The 19,288-nt window shown below is 41.7% G+C and overlaps 1 protein-coding gene across 4 annotated transcripts in view; it reads right to left on the bottom strand.

The window, feature by feature from the left end:
* PACC1 (proton activated chloride channel 1) overlaps positions 1-19,288 on the bottom strand; it is a 36,142-nt gene that overhangs the window by 8,992 nt on the left and 7,862 nt on the right. For 3 of the 4 annotated variants that reach the window (XM_036442653.2, XM_036442657.2, XM_045583117.1), the window contains one exon: positions 521-730. In XM_036442653.2, the coding sequence (XP_036298546.1) occupies positions 521-730 (210 nt within the window). Of the gene's footprint in view, positions 1-520; positions 731-1,611; positions 1,633-19,288 lie in introns of those variants that run through there. The other variant, XM_045583116.1, reaches the window with a different exon arrangement.

A 19,288-nucleotide genomic window follows, 5' to 3' on the forward strand; every position in this document is an offset into this window, starting at 1 on the left:
TGTGTCTCTCATCACCTGCTCTGCCTGGAGTTCCAGGTGTGCCCTCACCCACCCCCCCTCCAAGGCTCCTCATCCACGGATCTGCTGAGGGTAGCTGCTCCAATCTCAGGGGCAGAGACACTGGGAGCGGCACACCCACCAGACCCAGAAGAGCTCAGAGACCAGGACAGCAGACAGCAGGTAGCGAGCAAAGCCAGGTCAGCCTCCCACACTCAGCTCTGCTCTGCTGAGCCTCCTCCCAGGAACACTCTCCCCCCCTGCCAGAGCCCAGCTCAGTCCCTGCCTCTGTGCAAACGGCTCCTGGCCCACCCCGTGCTGCAGTGGCCACTCCAGGCTCTGCCTACCTCTCTCCCTGGCACAGGACAGCTCACTGGGTGTGTACCCTACACCAGACTGTGCTCAGACTCCCCCACCCTGCCCGTCGCGCCCAGCAGGGGGCCAGGAGTGCAGTGGCAGCTCAGCTGTATTTGCAAACGGATGCCCCAGACCTGCGCCCTGACACCTGTCCCAGCAGCTCTACCTGGGGCGTCGTAGAGATCCACTTCCTTGTAAGACACGGACATGACGGGGTGCTTGAGCTTCTCGCGGAAGTCTGTGATGGTCTGGTAGACCAGGAAGACGGCCACGGCCATGAGCAGCAGGTAGATGAAGATGAGCAGCACCGAGAAGACGTTCTTCAGGCAGGCCTTGCTGAAGCGGATGCTGCTGGAGGCAGACTCGCTGTCGAGGGCTGAAGGACAACAGCACAGGTGACCCAAAGGGCAGGGGAAGCCAGCAACCCCCAGGTCCCTGACCTGCTTTAGCAAGGGGGCAAGGTCACTGCACACCCGACCTTCCCACCTCAGCCTCCACCGACAAATCCACCCTGAAGCACAGCCTGAGCACTCTGCTCCCCTAGATGGCTCCCAACTCGTCCTTCAGGTGCCCGATTAGAAAGGCATTTCCTCCAGGAAACCTTCCCTGAACCCCCTCACTTTACCTGGGCTCCCCTTCCTCAGTGCTCTCAGGGCACCCATTTGTCCCTCATCATCACTCTGCAGTGCATCAGGCACAAAACAAGGCTTAATAAATTTAATAAGACTGAAATCTTATCAAGCATCTTATCAGATCACAATAGCACAAAACTAGAAATCAATTATAAAAAAACTAAAACACACATAAATAACATGCTACTACACAACAAATGGGTTAACAATGAGATCAAGGAAGAAATCAAAAGGTAACTTGAGACAAATGAAAATGAAAACATAATGGCTAAGAACTCATTTGGCCACAGCCAAAACGATTCATAGGAAGGAGGGAAATTCATAGCAATACTGGCCTACCTCAGGTAATAAGAAAAATCCAATTAAACAATCTAATCTTAAACCTAAAGAAACTAGAAAATGAAGAACAAAGTCTAACGTGAGTGGAAGGAAGAAAATAATAGAGATCACAGTGGAGATAAATGAAAGCTTACAAAACAATAGTAAGGATAAATGAAATCAGAAACTGGTTCTTTGAAAAAATAAAATTAATGAACCTTTAGATACTCATTAGAAAAAAAAAAAAGAAGGAAAAAAAAAAAGGCCTAAATAACTAAAATCAGAAAGAGGTGGATTGACAATCTACATCAGAGAAATACACAGGATTACAAGGAAATACTACAAATAATTACATGTCAACCAACTGGACAACCTGAAAGAAATAGATAAATTTCTAAAAACTGAATAAGGGGGAAACAAAAAATTGAACAGGCCATTAGCTACTAACTGTATCAAATCAGTAACCAAAAAACTCACAACAAGCAAAAGTCCAGGAGCACATGGCTTCACAGGTGATTTTTACCAAACATTTAAAAAATAATACTTCTGCTCAAACTATTTCAGAAAACTGAGGAGGGAAATACTCCTAAACTCATTTGAGAAGGTCAGCATTGCCCTGATAACACCACACAAAGAAAGACACTACAAAAAAAGAAAATTCTAGGCCAATACCCCTGATGAACATAAATACAAATAGTCTTTAACAATATATTAGCAAACTGAATTCATCATAAGTAAAAAAGATCATATACCACAATGAAGTGAGATTTATTCCCAAGAAACAAGGTTGGTCCGATATCCACAAATCAATGTGCTACACCACATAAACAAAATGAAGTATATTCGTCATATGATCATATCAGTAGATTTAGAAAAAGCATTTGACAAAATTCAATATCCATTTATGATTTAAAAAATGGGACTACATCAAAATAAAGTTTCTGCATAGCAAAGCCATCAACACAACAAAAAGACAACCTATTAAACGGGAGAAGATATTCACTAATGACATATCAAATAGGGGGTTAATATCCAAACTATCAAAGGAACTCATACAACTTATCACCAAAAAGACAATCTAATTTTAAAAATAGGCAGAGGACCTAAATAGACATTTCTCAAAAAAAGGTCAACAAATACATGAAAAGATACTCAAATATCACTAAGCAGCAGAGAAATACAAGTTAAAGCCACAATGAGATATCACCTCATACATGTCAGAATGGCTACCACCGATAAATCACCAAACAGTAAGTGTTGGCGAAAATGAGGAGAAAAGGAAACCCTCACACACTGTTACCGGGATGCAAGTTGGTGCAGCCAGTATAGAAGTTCCTCAAAAAATTAAAAATAGAACTGCCACATGACCCAACAATTCCACTTCTGGGCATTTATCCGAAGAAATCCAAAACACTAATTTGAAAAGATACATGCATTCCCATGTTCACTGTAGAATTACTCACAATAGCCAAGATGTGAAAGAAACTTAAGAAACCAATGATAGACAACTGGATAAAGAAGTGGTACATATATATAATGAAATATTATTCAGCCATAGAAAAGAATGAAATTTTACACTCTTTTTTTTTTAATATATTTTATTGATTTTGTACAGAGAGGAAGGGAGAGAGATAGAGAGTTAGAAACATCGATGAGAAAGAGTCATTGATCAGCTGCCTCTTGCACACCCCCTACTGGGGATATGCCCGCAACCAAGGTACATGCCCTTGACCGGAATCAAACCCGGGACCCTTCAGTCCCCAAGCCAACGCTCTATCCATTGAGCCAAACCGGTTTGGGCTGAAATTTTACACTCTTACAACACGCATGGACCTACAGGGTATTATGCCAAATGAAATAAATCAGAGAAAGACAAATATCATATGATCTTACTTATATGTGGAATCTAAAAAACAATAAATGAAGAAACAAGACTCATATAAAGAACAAAATGGGAGGAGTGTGGGGGGACTGGGTGAAAAAGGTGAGGAATTAAGAAGAACAAATCGATAGTTATAAAACAGTCATAGGGAGGTGAAGTGTAGCATAGGAAATACAGACAATAACACTGTGATAACTATATATGGTGTTGGGTGGGTACTACACTTACTGGGGTTCACTTTGTAAGTTATAAATGTCTAATCACTATGCTGTACACCGGAAATTAGTATAATATTGAATGTCAACTGTAATTGAAAAAAATAAAAAACAAACCAATGTTTGGGACAATAAAGATGTGTACACCTCTGCTTACTGCAGCATTATTTACAGCAAGAGGCCCGGTGCACAAAAATTCATGCACTGGGGAGATCCTTCAGCCTGGCCTGCCCCCTCTCATAGTTCAGGAGCCCTCAGGGGATGTCCTACTGACATCCCTCTGCAGAGGCGACCTGGCTGATCAGGGGAAGGCACCACCTCCCTCACCCCACTGCTGCTGCCACTGCTGGCCGCGCAGCTGCGAGGCCTGAGCCCTGGGGGCTCACAGATACCTGAGCCCCGAGCCTTTCAGCCAGCAGGGCTCGCAGCTGCCTGAGCTGATGGCTGCCTGAGCCCACAGCTGCCTGAGCCCCAGGCCTTGCAGCTGCTGTGGCTTTGTCTGGATGGACATCTGGAAGACATCTGCTCTAATTAGCATGTTACCCTTTTATTAGTACAGATAGTCAATTTCCTTAAGTTGCCTTAATGTCCTTCAACAAATAATTAATATATGACACATATATCCATGGACTACTACTCAGTCATTAAAAAAAAAAAAAAGGTGTTGCCATTTGCAACAACATGAGTGGATCTTGGCCCTGGCTGAATACCTCAGGTAGCTAGAGTGTCATCCTGATACACCAACATTGCAGGTTCGATTCCCAATCCCCAGTCAGAGCACATACAAGAATCAACCAATGAATGCATAAATAAGTGGAACAAAAATCTCTCTCTCTCTCTCTCTCTCTCTCTCCACCCTCCTCTTCTTCCCTACTTATCTCCCTCTCTCTCTCAAATCAATAAAATAAAAAAATTTAAGACATTCACACATGGATGGATCTGAAGAGTTTTATGCTAAGTGAAATAAGTCAGAAGGAAAAGGACACAAACTGCATGATTCCACTCCTATGTGAAATATAAAAACAAAAAGGAAACATGCAAAGAAAAAAGCAAACTCACAGACGCGGACAACAGAATGGTGGTGACCAGAGGGGCAGGGAGTTGAGTGAGGACAAGAGTAAAGAAGGTGAATTACGTGGTGACTTCCAGAGGCAAACATGCAATACTGTATACAGATGTCATACTATCAAGTTGTATACCTGGGATTTGTATAATGTTATTAACCAATGTTATCTCAATAAACTTAGCTTGAAATATAAGCTTTAAAAACCAAGATATTAAAGTATTTGTCATAATTATTTCATGTTACTTTATTAAAAAGCACAAAAGCAGGATCAGCACAGAACTACTGACGTGTCCTAGGCTGGTGGAGACAAGGAAATCGTCCATTCTATAGTCCTACCAACATGCACTGCGCACCAACTCTATATGCAAGACACTGTGCTAGGCGCTTTGGGGAGACACCGAGAGACCAAGAGTGGTAGTCTGTGCTACAACTGCTACAGAATTCTGAAGGATGTGAAGATGTGAAAGGAGAGGCTTCCTTTTCTCAGAAGAAGGAATGGAGAACGTGTGGAGAAAGGCAGAGGTCAGCAAAGGCTTGGGGAGGAGGTCACATGGCACTGTGCCTAACGCATCAGGAGGACTTGGAGGAAGAAGTGATGTGGGTGTTCATTACTCACTAGTGTTCTGAACGGGAAGACCAGAAATCTAGCCCCGTGGTTAAACCATGAGATGTAGCCCTAGCTGGCTTGGCTCAGTCGGTAAAGTGTTGGCCTGCACACTGAAGGGTGCCAGGCTCGATTCTGGTCAAGGGCACGGGCCTAGGGGTGTAGTAGGGGGCCTGCAGGATGCAGCAGATCAATGATTCTCTCTCATCATTGTTGTTTCTCTTTCCTCTCCCTTCCTCTCTGATATCAATAAAAATATATATTTTTTAAAAACAACACACACACCAGAGTGATTTGGGTTCCAGCTCTGCTACCAACTATTCTGTGATCCCAGGATAAGTTACTTAATGTTCCTAAGCCTCACTTCTCCATGTGAAAGGAAATAATCATTTCAATGTTACAGAATGCCTAAGAGAATGTTGCAAAATGCATTACAGTACAGAGTGCCTGCTCATTGGATTAGTTATTGAAAAAACAGAAAGAACCTTCTATACCATAAAAGAAGAAGCCCTCAATGATGAAGCTAGCACAAATGAAGACCATGCACTACAACCTCTTCATAATAAAGAATTAGGGGGGGAAAATAGTGAGAAAAAAATAAAATGGAGGTGGGGCAGAATACAGTCTTTCACACAGAAGGCATGTAATGTTTCCATATCTGTTAAATGAATGAATAACCCAAATAATAGAACAACTAAGTCTTGCAATGCTAACTAGCTACCTTTAACCTGTCAGAGGACGCCAGTGCACTTCAGGCATGTAAAACTGTACACAAACTGGTGTGACCTGCTATTTCTGGCAAAATACCTTAGAAAGCATTTACTTTACACAGAGTGCAAAGTGCCAGACATGTCTGTGAGGCTCCTTCGGGCCGTAAGGAACAGGCTGCTATAGGCAAGGATGTTCCCTCTACAGCTGCCCCGAAAGTCAGGAACCAGGACGCTCCAAGAAAACCCCTCGGGCAGCTGAGAGCTAAGCCACCAAGGTACGCACTAGCTCTAGTTCTACAAAAGGAATTCAGCAACTCTCCTTTTCAACTTCATAATTGATTTCCAAGACGAAGGGAGAGGGAGAGAGAGAGAAAAACATCGATGACAAGAGAGAGTTATCCATTGGGTGCCTCCTGCAGGGCATGTGTCCTGACCAGGAATTGAACCGTGACCTCATGGTTCATAGATCGACACAACCACTGACCCACACCGGCCGAGCTCAACTTCACTTGTGTCCGATTCTACTTCTGCTGCTTCTTTCAGGGACTGTGTCAATTTCTGCTCCTTCATGGCTTTGCTATCTGCCTTCCCTGCGTGTTTCTCTCATGACCCTGCTCCACTTCACTGAGTCCCTCCTCCATGAGCCTTCCATTCACATCTCCTCCCCGAGTATCCTGTGCAGGGGGCCCTGCTGGACACGTCACAGACACGGCTCTGCTTAGCTAGGGGCTCACCGGTAGCTGGCCTACAGGACCCAAGTACGGGGTCTGGGCCCAGGGACCTGCCACGGCTGTTTTGTCTGGAAGGCACCCCCAGCTCCACGGTTCATGTGGGACCAAAGGTTCGCTTCAAAACAGGGCACATTCACTGCCATGAGCTGCTCATAACTGTACTGCAACAGGTACCAGGCTCTACATTCTAATGGGGTGAAAAGGTCACAAAACAAAACTGAAAGAACTAAAAACAAAAACCGATTTGGTGCATAACATCTGAATAGAATTGTTAAGAGTCGGTAGGGAACTAAAAGGCCATCTGGTCCAAACTCACTCCTGCGCGGTGATCTAGGTCCCGCAGCCGTCACTGGCACAATCAGACTGAGAATCCCGGAGTCCTGACTCCTAGTCCATGCGTCCCATAATGACAGCGTGCGTGTCAGTACTGACCATCCAGGTACTCATGACGATAAGAGAAGACCTGGCTGAGAGACTATCCCTGCATCTCAAGCACAACTCTGAGACCTCTGGAAGGCAGGCTGCCTGCTACTCCAGCTGAACCACACAGCGAGGAGGAACAACGATGGGCATTGGTGGGCAAGATCCAGCCCGTCATAAGCCAGATAAACACGACTTGAGCGCTCTAACTTCGGTGCGGGAAAGAAATGATCTCTCCCCACACATTCTTGAAAACTCTAAGAATCTAAGGCAAAAAAAGGTCATGTGACAATTGCATCACTTGGATTCATTTGTTTTGGACAAATTACTCTCATGGAGACACTGGCCAAGAGTCTCACTAAAAGAAGCCAAGTTTAGCTTCTCTGCAGGCTTTTCCTTGACCCACCAATTCGCATGTGAAAGTTTGTAATATAAAAGCTGTAAGACTCTTTATCACCCGTATGTGCTATAGTGTCACTTCAATTCTGAAACTAGACCCTACTGCATTTTTCCATTAAAAAAAGAGATGCTGGCTATTTGACAGAATGTTCCATGCACTCTGCAGTCTGAAAGGCAAATCCTGGCTTTTTTGTGGCAAGCTGATGAATGTAATTTAAAAGTAAATATCCTGCCCTAGCCAGTTTGGCTCAGTGGCTAGAGCATCAGCTTGCTGACTGAAGGGCTCTGGGTTTGGTTCTAGTCAAGAACATTAAAAAAATAAATTTAAAAAAAAGGTAGATTCCTTCCCAACAGCAAGATGGTGGTGGAGCGGGAGGAAGTTCCACTCCCCTCCTCCCTGGACCATGTCAGAGTCATGGCTCAAGCACTGAAAAATCCACCTCAGTAACTATGAAGACTAGCCGAGCAGAAGCCTCATAACTGAGGGGCACAGAGGAGCCGCATCAGACCGGCAGGAAAGGCAGGCCCACAAGAGGGGGGCCCGCACCCACACGCTGCAGTTGAGAATCCAGAGGAAGTCCCTATGGAGGAGCCAGGGCCTCAGCCCCATGCCAGGATCAAAAAAAACAACAACACAAAAAGCAGCCCACAAAATATCTGGCTACGGAAGCCAGCAGGGGTTCCGCTGCACTGGTGAGAAGGGTACTGCCCTCTTAGGGGTCCTGGCACTCCCAGGGGCTCTGCAGGGGGATGGCAGGGAGTGACCAGACTGAGGAAGACGAGTGGAGTGGCCGCAGGTAGAGGGTGTGAGTGACAACAGCAAGTGTCCTGTGCTGGGTGCCACCTTGGCTGAGTGGAGCATCCCCTCATTCATCAGCCTGGGGAGTGGCAAACAGCCCCTTGCTGCTGCTCCTGGAAGCCCCGCCCGCCAGGATAGTGCGTCTGTCTCTGCCTCCAGCCTGGAGCATGTGCAGACTTTACTGAGGAGCTCTGAGAAAGCCAGGCAAACTGGAGGAGTGCCAGAGGCACAGGGAGGGAGGGAAAGAGGGAGGCAGCTGTGCAGCTATTGGGCAAACCACTTCCCCTTCACACGCCTGGTCAGGCACTGCCAGTGTGGAGCCTTCTCTCTTGGTGGTCGGAGCCTGGTTGGTTTTAGCCTGGTGAACTCTGCAGGCCCCACCCCGCCTCAGAGGTCCGCAGGTCCCAGGTGGGCGGCAGCTAGTACTATGTACCCTGAACTTCCGCAGAGTGGCTCAGACCCAGCATTGGCACTGAGTTTGACTCTGTCAACCTGGTGAGCAGCACTTCCCACTGCCTGGTGACTCACTGAGAACCCATCTCGTGCAACTCAAACATGAGAGGCTCTCCCCGTGACTGAGCCGAGCAGGTGGCCAGCAGGCGAAGACAGACTTCAGGGGCTTGGGGCCTATGACTCACCTGTCCCTGGCCTCAGTGCTGGTGGAAGCCAGTCTTGATACACAGCTTGGACCCTCATGCCCCTCGGCAGAAGCAGCCACAAACTGTAGATGGCTTGGTAGATCCGGACAGTTAGCCCGGGGTCAGTTACAGGCTGATCAGTAACAGTAGATCAGTTACAGGCATCTGGCACTGACCGGCACCAGAGTACCTTCCAAGAGGCTCCAGAGCTAACAAACTGGTGGCAGGCCTTGGACCACATCAGAGCACGATCCAATCAGCTCCACAAGCAGCACACCCACAGGGAGATCACAGCAGACACCAGACCCCAGTGCGGAGAACTCTGCTTAATGGGGTCAGCCCTTCACAGCAGCTCATACACTGTGACTGTAGTCAATCCTCAGTCAGTGGCCCCAAAGGTCAGCTCTACACACAGATGACCCAGCGGCAATCAAGACTCAGCAACAGGAGGGTCACCGAACCCACACAGGGGACCTTCCTGAAGCGCCCAAAGCCCAAAGGCCACCTTACCAAGACTGAAAGGCACAGCAGATCCCCATAATATACAGAGACAAATACAGAGGGCAGCCAAATGGGAAATAAAAATAAACATACCCCAAATAAAGGAACAGGGGAAATCCCAAGGGGAAAAAAAAAATGAAAAGGAGACAATATGTCAAACACAAAGTTCAAAACTTCGTGGAAGAATGGATGCACTCAGTGAGAACTTAAACACAGAGATAGTAAGCATAAAAAGGGCACAGAAAACATAAAAAAAGAACCAGTCAGAAATGAATACGCCAGAAGGACTATATAGCAGATTAGATGAAACAGGATCAAATCAGTGATTTGGAAGACCAGGTAGCAGAAAGCATTAATCAGAGCAAAGGGGGAATTTGTTTTTTAATAAACAAAAATGAGGATAGTTTAAGGGACCGCTGGGACAACATAAGCATAACATACATATCAATGAAACACCAGAAGAAGAAGAAGAAGAAATTGTAAAGAAATAGGAAAAAATACTTTATTCAAAGGGAAACAACAACAAAGAGTTGAAGTAGCAATATTTATATCAACAAAATAGACTTTAAAACCAAGGCTGAGACAAAGAATGGCATTACATAACGATAGAGGGAGCAATTCAACAAGAGAATATAACCGTTGTAAATATTTATGCACCCAACACAGGAGCATCTAATATATAAAGCATATATTGATGGACTTAAAGGGAGAGAAAGGTATAGTAGGAAACTTGAACACCCTGTAACATCAATGGATAGATCTTCCAGACAGAAAGTCAACAAGGAACAGTGGGCTTAAATGACACATTAGACCGATGGCTTAATTTATACTTTCACAGCATTTCACCCCCGAGATGCAGGATATATATTTTTTTCAAGGGCAGCCCTTGCTGATTTGCACATGTACATTTCCAGGATAGACCACATGTTAGGACACAAAATAAGTCAAAATAAATATAAGAAGACTGAAATCATATCAAGCTTCTTCTCTGACCATAATGGTATGGAACTAGAGATCAATTACAAGAAGAAAACTGAAAAACACACAAACACATGGAGGCTAAATAACAGGTGACTAAACAATGAATGGCTTATCAATGAGATCAAGGAAGAATTCAAGATACCCTGAGATAAATAAAAATGAAAATACAACAACCCAAAATCTATAGGACACAGCGACAGAGTCCTAAGAGGAAAATTCATAGCAATACAGGCCTGCCTCAGGTAGCCGGAAAAACCTTTCACAAACAATCTAACCTTACACCTAAAGGAACTAGAAAAGAGAACACAAAGCCCAACGCCAGCAGAAGGAAGGAATTAGGATCAAAGGGGAAATAAACAAAATAGAATCTAAAAAAAAAAAAAAAAAAAGCAGATTCTTTGAAAAGAAAAACAGATTCTTTGAAAAGATTGATAAACTTTACCCAGACTCATTAATAAAACCAGAATGAAAGAGGAAAAGTAACAACTGACACCAGAGAAATATTGTACAAAGAATTATAAGAAAATACTAATTGCCAACAAACTGGTGAATATAGAAAGACTGGATAAATTTCTAGAAATATACAATCTTCCAAGACTGAATCAAGAAGAAACTGGAAATCTGAACAGATTGATTATAACCCATGAAAATGAATCAGTAATTTAAAAACAAACAAACAAAAAAAAACACCTCCCAACTGTTGGGAGCTAGCAGAGTTGAGGCAAGCAACTCAGTCTTAAGGAAATAGAATTAAGTTCCTTCTAGCAGAGGTTGTGTGGTGCCCTGAGGGCTTGGCCAGAAGATAAGATTAACCTGGGGTTTAGCATCTGTCTTCCTGCCTCTTTCCCTTCCTGATCCTCCCCCCCTAGATAGCCCAGCCTTTGAATATTGCACCTTGGAATGTCACACTGCCTCTGGCAATTAAGTCAATCCTGTGTTGCTATACCAAAGACCCCCCTGCATGGGCGGCCCTGCCCCCCTTTCTCTCTGCTGTATAAATACAGCCATTTCAGAGAATAAAACTGAGGCTTGATCAGAACCTTGTCTTGCCTCCATTCTTTCGCGTTCCTTGTTTGATTCTTTCTCTTAGGTGGTTCCTGCGTGCCCCCCCCGTTGTTGTCCCGCGGGTCGGGACAAAATGGCGCCCAACGTGGGGCACTTCTGAGAATCTCTAGCGAGAACGTCTACCGGAGAAGCCCTGGCCAGGCACCCCCAGAGTCGCCGCGAGGACCCGCGAGTGAAGACTCAGCACTGGATCGCCACGGTCCACCCGCCGTGAGACAGATCGGAGTAAAGGTAGGTAGACGATTTTTCAAACAAGATTTCAGAACATTTCACCCCTTTTTTTGCTCGATTGTTATTATTGGTTCTCTTGGTTGGTTTCTTCCTGCCCACTAATAAGCACTCACTTGCCGATTTGGGGAAGAGTGAAAGGTACCCATTTCCAGCTGTGAGAACTCCGATTCACTTGAACTAGTACCGTCTCCCGGTTTTCTTGGCGAGAATCCTCTCCAATTAGATCTACTCTTAAAACCTTGAGCTTGCTTTGAACAAAAAGTCGTTCACCTTTCAGACTCAACCACGGGAGACCTGCGCGCCTGAGGAGGGCAAACGGGGTCTCCCTGTCTGTGAGGATCCGTGTAGGCGGATTATACCTACCGACCGTTTCACGCAAGCAAGGGAATAAAGGGTAGAGTCGAAAAGAGAGTAATTCCGCTTGAATTCCTGGGTTGACGAGAAAATTCAAGCTGACCTGGCACGGGGTTTATACGTCCCGGAGGCTTACGTGGAGAAGGAACCTCTTTGAGAGCCATCCAATCGACCAATAATGGGGAATGCTTTAAGTTGTCATGAAATGTTCCTTGACGGTGTCAAGATTTCCCTCAGAACGCGAGGAGTAAGGGTTAAGAAAAAAGAATCTTAGAAAAAGGGTTCAGGGAGTCCCCTCAGGCATGAGGAATTAAGGATAAAAAAAAAAAAAAAAATCTTAGAAATGAAAGTGCTCTTTAGAGTGAATGTTGAAGTCTATGTGATCACAAAATAATGTTGTTTTTTGTTGAAATTAGAATCTTAGTATATGTATGGAATTTAAAATCTGTAATAAGTGGTACTCCACTGCTGAAACTACCGCCTTGTTTAAAAATTATAAGAAAACTCACAGGGAAATGCAAATCTTGACCAAATTGGGTATTAATTATTATTTCAGAAAGCCAAAAAGGAAGAAAAAAATTGAGATCTGTCTATCTTTTAAGCATGAAAAGAAATTCAGCCAGATCTGTTGCTGATGCTTCCCCTGAAGTAAGCAGAATGGGGGAAGGGAGAGACATGAGGCGATCCAATATAGAAGCCCGCTCTCCTAGTATATTAAATTAAAAATTTCCTTTCTCGCCATAAAAAAGTTTTAAAAATTTAGAAATGAGTCTGGGATATCTGTGCACGTGTAAGGAGTAAGCTAGTATAAGACTAAATGCGCGCACGTCCGATTTTGGATATTAGATAAGTCTTGAACTAGCCTTAACTTTTTACAAGAGCTACAGAAATGAAAAACCCAGAACTGATTCTTTTTCCTGAGAAAAACAGCGAAAAAATCTTCTTGAAAGAAATTCAAGCTAATTCCAGCAACAAGATGTGCATTTCCATAATAAGGAATAGTTTTCAAAATGCTAGTGAACCTTTTTAAAAAAAAGTTAACTTTTAAGGCCTTCAAGAAAATAAGTAAATTTGTCTCTGTCATAGAATTTATCCAAAGTAAATACTTTAAAGATCTAAGTAGTCCAGATAACTGGCTACATCCTTTGTTGAGGGAGGAAAGGGTAAAGATCCTTCCCCCAGCAGACAGTTATGATAGTGTCCTGCCAGTAGCCAGCTTAAAGAATGTGTCCCAGAGCCACTGGCAAATAAAAATTAAAGTTCAAATTTGCCTCATAACAAACCTAGAGGACAGAATTGATGTCTTGTATTTTTCTTAGAAATGTAAAGTGTTAGTTGGTCTGAAGGTTGTGGGTTATTGTTAAGCTGATTAACATAAAAGTGTTATTAATCTAAGAACTACTAAATATATTTGATTTGCCAGCTTTAAAAATTCAAAGTTCAAATTAAATTAGGAGAAATTGTAGAGTTGTAGTGATTAAATAGTTAAAGCATAAAAACTTATTTTTAAGAAAATAAAATATTATATTTCCTCTAATAATTAGGAATTCAAAATAAGTTGCTTATTATTGATCTAATTAGAAAGAGAATTGATTCTGTGATCTCCACCAAAAATTTTTCTATACAAAAACTAGTCTAAATCTAATTGATATCTTAAGATAATAGTAGATAATAATAACAGATATTAAAATATTTAAATCAAATATAGATATTTATTTTATGGTTTGTTTTTTTCATGTTAAAATTTCAATGCCTTACTTTTTAAAACAGATCTAATACTTAAAATTGCATGGAAAGCCTTAAAGACAAAAGCCATGCCTTTGGATCAGACCAATAAAATCTTTGCCATTATTTTTTTAAACTAAAAATACCTACTTAAGTTACTTTATAAATTAGCTTTTACAATATAATCAATGTCATATAAATTAAGTTACATGAGAAGCCAATGTTTTATAAATAATTGAATCCTAACTATATGCCGCCTACATTTTAATCAAGCTAAAGGCAAGGCAACATTTGCAGCTTGTGAATTCAGAAGTAAATTTGCTTTATTTTTAAAGTAAAGATACCTTGTCATGATAGCAGTCAGCACCTGTGCATTGTTACAGGTTGCCCAGGACCTAGGGCAAGGAAGATCGGTGTACACACCCTTTTACATAAAAGTCAAAATACTTAATATTTTTTTTATTCTACCGGGAACCTTAGCTTAGGGGCTTAATTTATATCTAACACAGAGAATAGTATTAACTACCACAGTAAAAGAAATTTTTTATCTCAGGTATTAACCATTTTTACAGATAGATCCAGTTCTAGAAAGGCTAGATATACTACAGCAGAGGAACAAAAGTCCTTCAAACCTCTTATACTTCAATAGAAATACAAGCTCTTATTTATGCCTTAACGGATTTTACTTTACAGAGCCCATCAGTCTATAGTAATAGTACTTATATGGTAAATATAGCAAAAATTATTAAAACAGCTACTATAAGGCACATTAATTTAGAGTAACTTTTCATTTAATTTTCAGTCTATAAAATGTTATTTGAAAATGGCAATTTCCATATTTTATTAGAAACAACGTCCTCAAAATATTATCCAACTTCCTATACCAACCTTAGGAATAAATCCCCGAGGACTTAAACCTAATCAAATCTGGTAAAATAAATGTCACTCAGTGGTGGAAAGACCCATTCATACGTTTAAGATCATTTTAAAAACAAAAAAGGAGGAGATAGATATTATGTGTCATCTCAAGAGAAGCTCAGTCATACTTTTTATACTTTAAAAAAATTTTAAGTTGTGATGCAGAAGATCGTACAGCAGGCGAAAGGCATCAGGCCTCCTGTACAATAGCCTCCACCGAGTCAGCTAGGTGGAAGAAAGCATAAACCAAAAGAGTTTTATCAGATTCAGTAATAATGCGGGGCTAGGAGTGGTTGTACATTCTTATACTAAGTTATCTAATCAAGTAATCAATGATGTCCAAGCTCTCTCTAGTACCATTAATGATCTCCAAGACCAAATTGACTCCTTAGCTGAAGTTGTTCTACAAAATAGGAGGTTAGACTTACTCAGAGCAGAGCAGGGAGGGATATGCTTAGTCCTACAGGAACCTTGCTGTTTCTACGCCAACAAGGCCGGAATCAACCGAGACAAGAAAGCGGAGGAAAGAACTGTTCGAGAACCCTCTCTGGAGAGGACTAAACGGACTTCTCCCCTACCTTCTCCCCATCCTGGGCCCCCTCATAGGTTTCTTATTAATTCTATCCTTTGGCCCCTGGGCTTTTCGGAGGTTAACAGATTTTGTAAAACAACACATTGACAGCATCTTGGCCAAACCCATCACATTACCACCATTTAGCCGTAGCTGACCATGAGCAAGATTTTGAACTTTACCATCGCTCCCTCCCTGCGGGGACAGCATGATGACCAGAGGAATGCTTACCTACTCCTCACTGGGAGAAAGGTATGGGTACCGATATGGGTGCAGAGCAAAGCATTGCAAGGGAAGGTCCAAAAAATTTTCCGACCCCCTCTTCCCAAGGGAAGGTCACGGGAAAATTTCGACCCCCTCTGGATTTCCCTGTGAGCATACCTGGTTTGCATAGAGGTTGGTATCAATACAAATCCAATCGGCTCTGCCTCTCCTCCCCAAAAGATACCAAGAGCCGCTAACACTGGTGGGTCTGGGAAGCCCACGGGAGGAACCAGGTCACTACTCCCCCAATCGGTTAAGGCCCACCTTCAATTAAGACAAAGGGAGGAGATGTTGGGAGCTAGCAGAGTTGAGGCAAGCAACTCAGTCTTAAGGAAATAGAATTAAGTTCCTTCTAGCAGAGGTTGTGTGGTGCCCTGAGGGCTTGGCCAGAAGATAAGATTAACCTGGGGTTTAGCATCTGTCTTCCTGCCTCTTTCCCTTCCTGATCCTCCCCCCCCTAGATAGCCCAGCCTTTGAATATTGCACCTTGGAATGTCACACTGCCTCTGGCAATTAAGTCAATCCTGTGTTGCTATACCAAAGACCCCCCTGCATGGGCGGCCCTGCCCCCCTTTCTCTCTGCTGTATAAATACAGCCATTTCAGAGAATAAAACTGAGGCTTGATCAGAACCTTGTCTTGCCTCCATTCTTTCGCGTTCCTTGTTTGATTCTTTCTCTTAGGTGGTTCCTGCGTGCCCCCCGTTGTTGTCCCGCGGGTCGGGACACCCAACAAACAAAAGTCCTAGACTGGCTGTCTTAACAGGTAAATTTTAACAAACATTCAAAGATGACTTAACACTTATCCTTCTCAAACTACTCCAAAAAATTCAAGAGGATGACACTCCCAAGCTCATTTTATGAGACTATCCTGGTTCCAAAACCAGATAAAGACACTGATGAATACAGATGCAACAATCCTCAACAAAATATTAGTAAACAGCCTTAGCTAGTTTGGTTCCGTGGATAGAGCATAGGCCTGTGGACTAAAGGGTCCCAGGTTTGATTTTAAATAAAGCACTTTTGATGTTTCTCTTAAAATTATCCTGTTTTCTTTGATTACAAAATCCACATTAACTTGTACATTTGGTATTTATGTATGTTTATTATATGTATGTATGTATGTATGTATATGTTTATATGCCTACTTATATATGTACATTTAGATGGTGAATACTATGATAGGAAGATGTTCAGCAACTATTAGACTATGCCACTATGTACCTTATACCTTAAGCTTTCACAAATTTTTAGACCATAATCATTTTAGTTGAGTGCTACATGTTTCAGTAAAAGGTAAGGCAATAGTCAGAGAATCCTAAATTATATGAATAGTCTTTCTGACATATGTAAATGCCACCATTATAAAACAGGTGTTTTTATCAAAATCAGTCTTAATGGAATGATTTCTTACATTGATTTTCAAAGACAGTAATAATAAACACCTAATAAATATTTTTCTTCAAATAAAAAAACACACAACTAGAACAAATGAATTCAGTAAAATAGCATGACATTAAATAAATATTCAGAAATGAGTTGCATTTTTTGCACCAATAATGAACTAACAGAAACAGAAACTAAGAAAACAATCATCCCATTTACATTAAATACCTAGGAATAAATTTAATCAAGAAGGTAAAAGACCTATACTCCAGAAAATTTTAAGAAATTGAAGGAGATAATAATAAATGGAAGCTGATAACAAGCTCATGAATATGAAGAATTAACATAATTAAAATGTCCACACTACCAAAAGCAATGTATAGATTCAACGCAATTCCTATCAAAATACCAATGGCATTTTTCACAGAAGTAAAACAAATAACACAAAAATTTGTGTGGAAACACAAAAGACTCAGAATAGCAATTTTAAAAAAACAATAATGATGTAGGAGGCAGCACACTACCTGATATCAAACTATATTACAAGGCTATAATAATTAAAAACAGCATGGTACTGGCATAAAAACAGACACACAGATCAATGGAATAGAATAGAGCCCAGTGATAAACCCCTATATGGTTAATTAATCTTTGACAAAGGAAGAAAGAACATACAATGGGGTAAAGACAGTTTATTTAATAAATGGTATTGGGAAAATTGGACAAATACATGCAAAAATATGAAACTAGACCACCTTTTTACATCATATACAAGAATAAACTCCAAATGGATTAAATACTTAAATGTAAGGTCTGAAGCCATAAAACTCCTCATGGAAAATTTAGGCAGTAAAATCTCAGACATTCTCTTAGCAATATTTTTTCTGATATATTTTGGGCAAGGAAAGCAAAGGAAATAATAAACAAGTGGGACTACATCAAACTAAAAAGGTTTTGCACAGCAAGGGAAACCAATAAAATGAAAAGACAACCTACTGATTGGGAGAACATATTTGCCAATATTATATCCAATAAGGGGTTAATAGCCAAAATTAATAAAATAAAAAAAACTCAGACAACACCAAAAAACCAACAAACCAATTAAAAAGTGGGTAGAGAACCTGAATATACACTTCTCTAAAGAGCACATACAGATCACCAATAGACATCTGAAAATCATCATCACTAATCACCTGAGAAAGGGAAATTAAAACCACAGTAAGATACCACTAACACCTGTCAGAAAAGCTATCATTAATAAATCAAGAAGTGCTGGGGAGGGTCCTGAGAAAAGGGAGCCCCAGTGCACTGCTGAGGGGATGCAGATGGTGCCACCACTATGGAAAACAGTGTGAAGGTTCCTCAAAAACATTCAAAATGGAACCGCCTTATGACCCAGCGTCTCCACCTCTGGGTACATATCTGAAGACACCGAAAACACTAATTCCAAAGCATAATGCACCCCTGTGTTCACTGCAGCATTATTTACATAGCCAAGAATGGGAAGCAACCCAAGTGCCCATGAGTAGACAAATAGTTAAAAAAGCAGTGGCACCAGGGAATACAGTAAACCCTCGATTTAATGGACTTGAGATTTAAAGGACAAAATTTCCGGTCCAGATGTCATCTGTAAAAATTAACATTCTGTTAATTTTAAATGCTTTTAACCAAGATTTGTTTATAATTAAATTAACAGTGTGTTTTTTTGTTATTCATTGTTATTTTTAACAAATTTTAGCGAATGACCATATGTTGGGGAAAAAACTGTAGTAATTTCGCTGATGTAAGTAAGTATTACATATCTACAACTATACATACTTAAATCCAAGAGTCACCACTAATAAACAATGTTCAGGAAATGATTAGCACGTGATCACACCGCATCAGCCTGCAGCACTTTTAATGTGTGCCCCGTTATTCCCAGGTGCATAAGCCACACCCAGTTGTCTGCATTTGTTTATTCTTGGTGACTGGTGAATGCACGCGTTTACTAGACCTATTCGGTATAAATTTAAAATTACAGTAATACAGATAGAAAACTGTTCTGTGAAATTAAACTTTTCATACACACTTACATTTAATTACACAAACATGTCTACGTAAGTAAAAAGAGGTAAACTAATTTGTCAATTGTTTAACATATGCACAAGGCAACCTACTTCTATTATAATAAGAGTATAATATGCTAATTAGACTGGACGTACTTCTGGACAGAAGCTCGGGTCTGGGTGCCTGAGGGAAGCCAGCCCAGGTCCCAGGCTCCAGAGGGAAGATGGTACCCACAGCCGGGAAGGAAGGCCTACTCTTGCACGAATTTCGTGATTGGGCCTCTAGTTATTATATAATGAAGTTTAGGCTTCAATGGACACTCCTTCGCCTGAATTAGTCATTTTTATCAAGGTTTTACTGTATTACTTGGTCACAAAAAAAGAATGAACTCTTATCATCTGCAACAGCATGAATGGACCTAGAGGGTCTTATGCTAAGTGAAATAAGCCAGAGAAACACAAATAGCATATGTGAAAC

The sequence above is a fragment of the Pipistrellus kuhlii genome, unplaced genomic scaffold (assembly GCF_014108245.1).
Source record: "Pipistrellus kuhlii isolate mPipKuh1 unplaced genomic scaffold, mPipKuh1.p scaffold_m20_p_18, whole genome shotgun sequence".
Lineage (NCBI taxonomy): Eukaryota > Metazoa > Chordata > Mammalia > Chiroptera > Vespertilionidae > Pipistrellus > Pipistrellus kuhlii.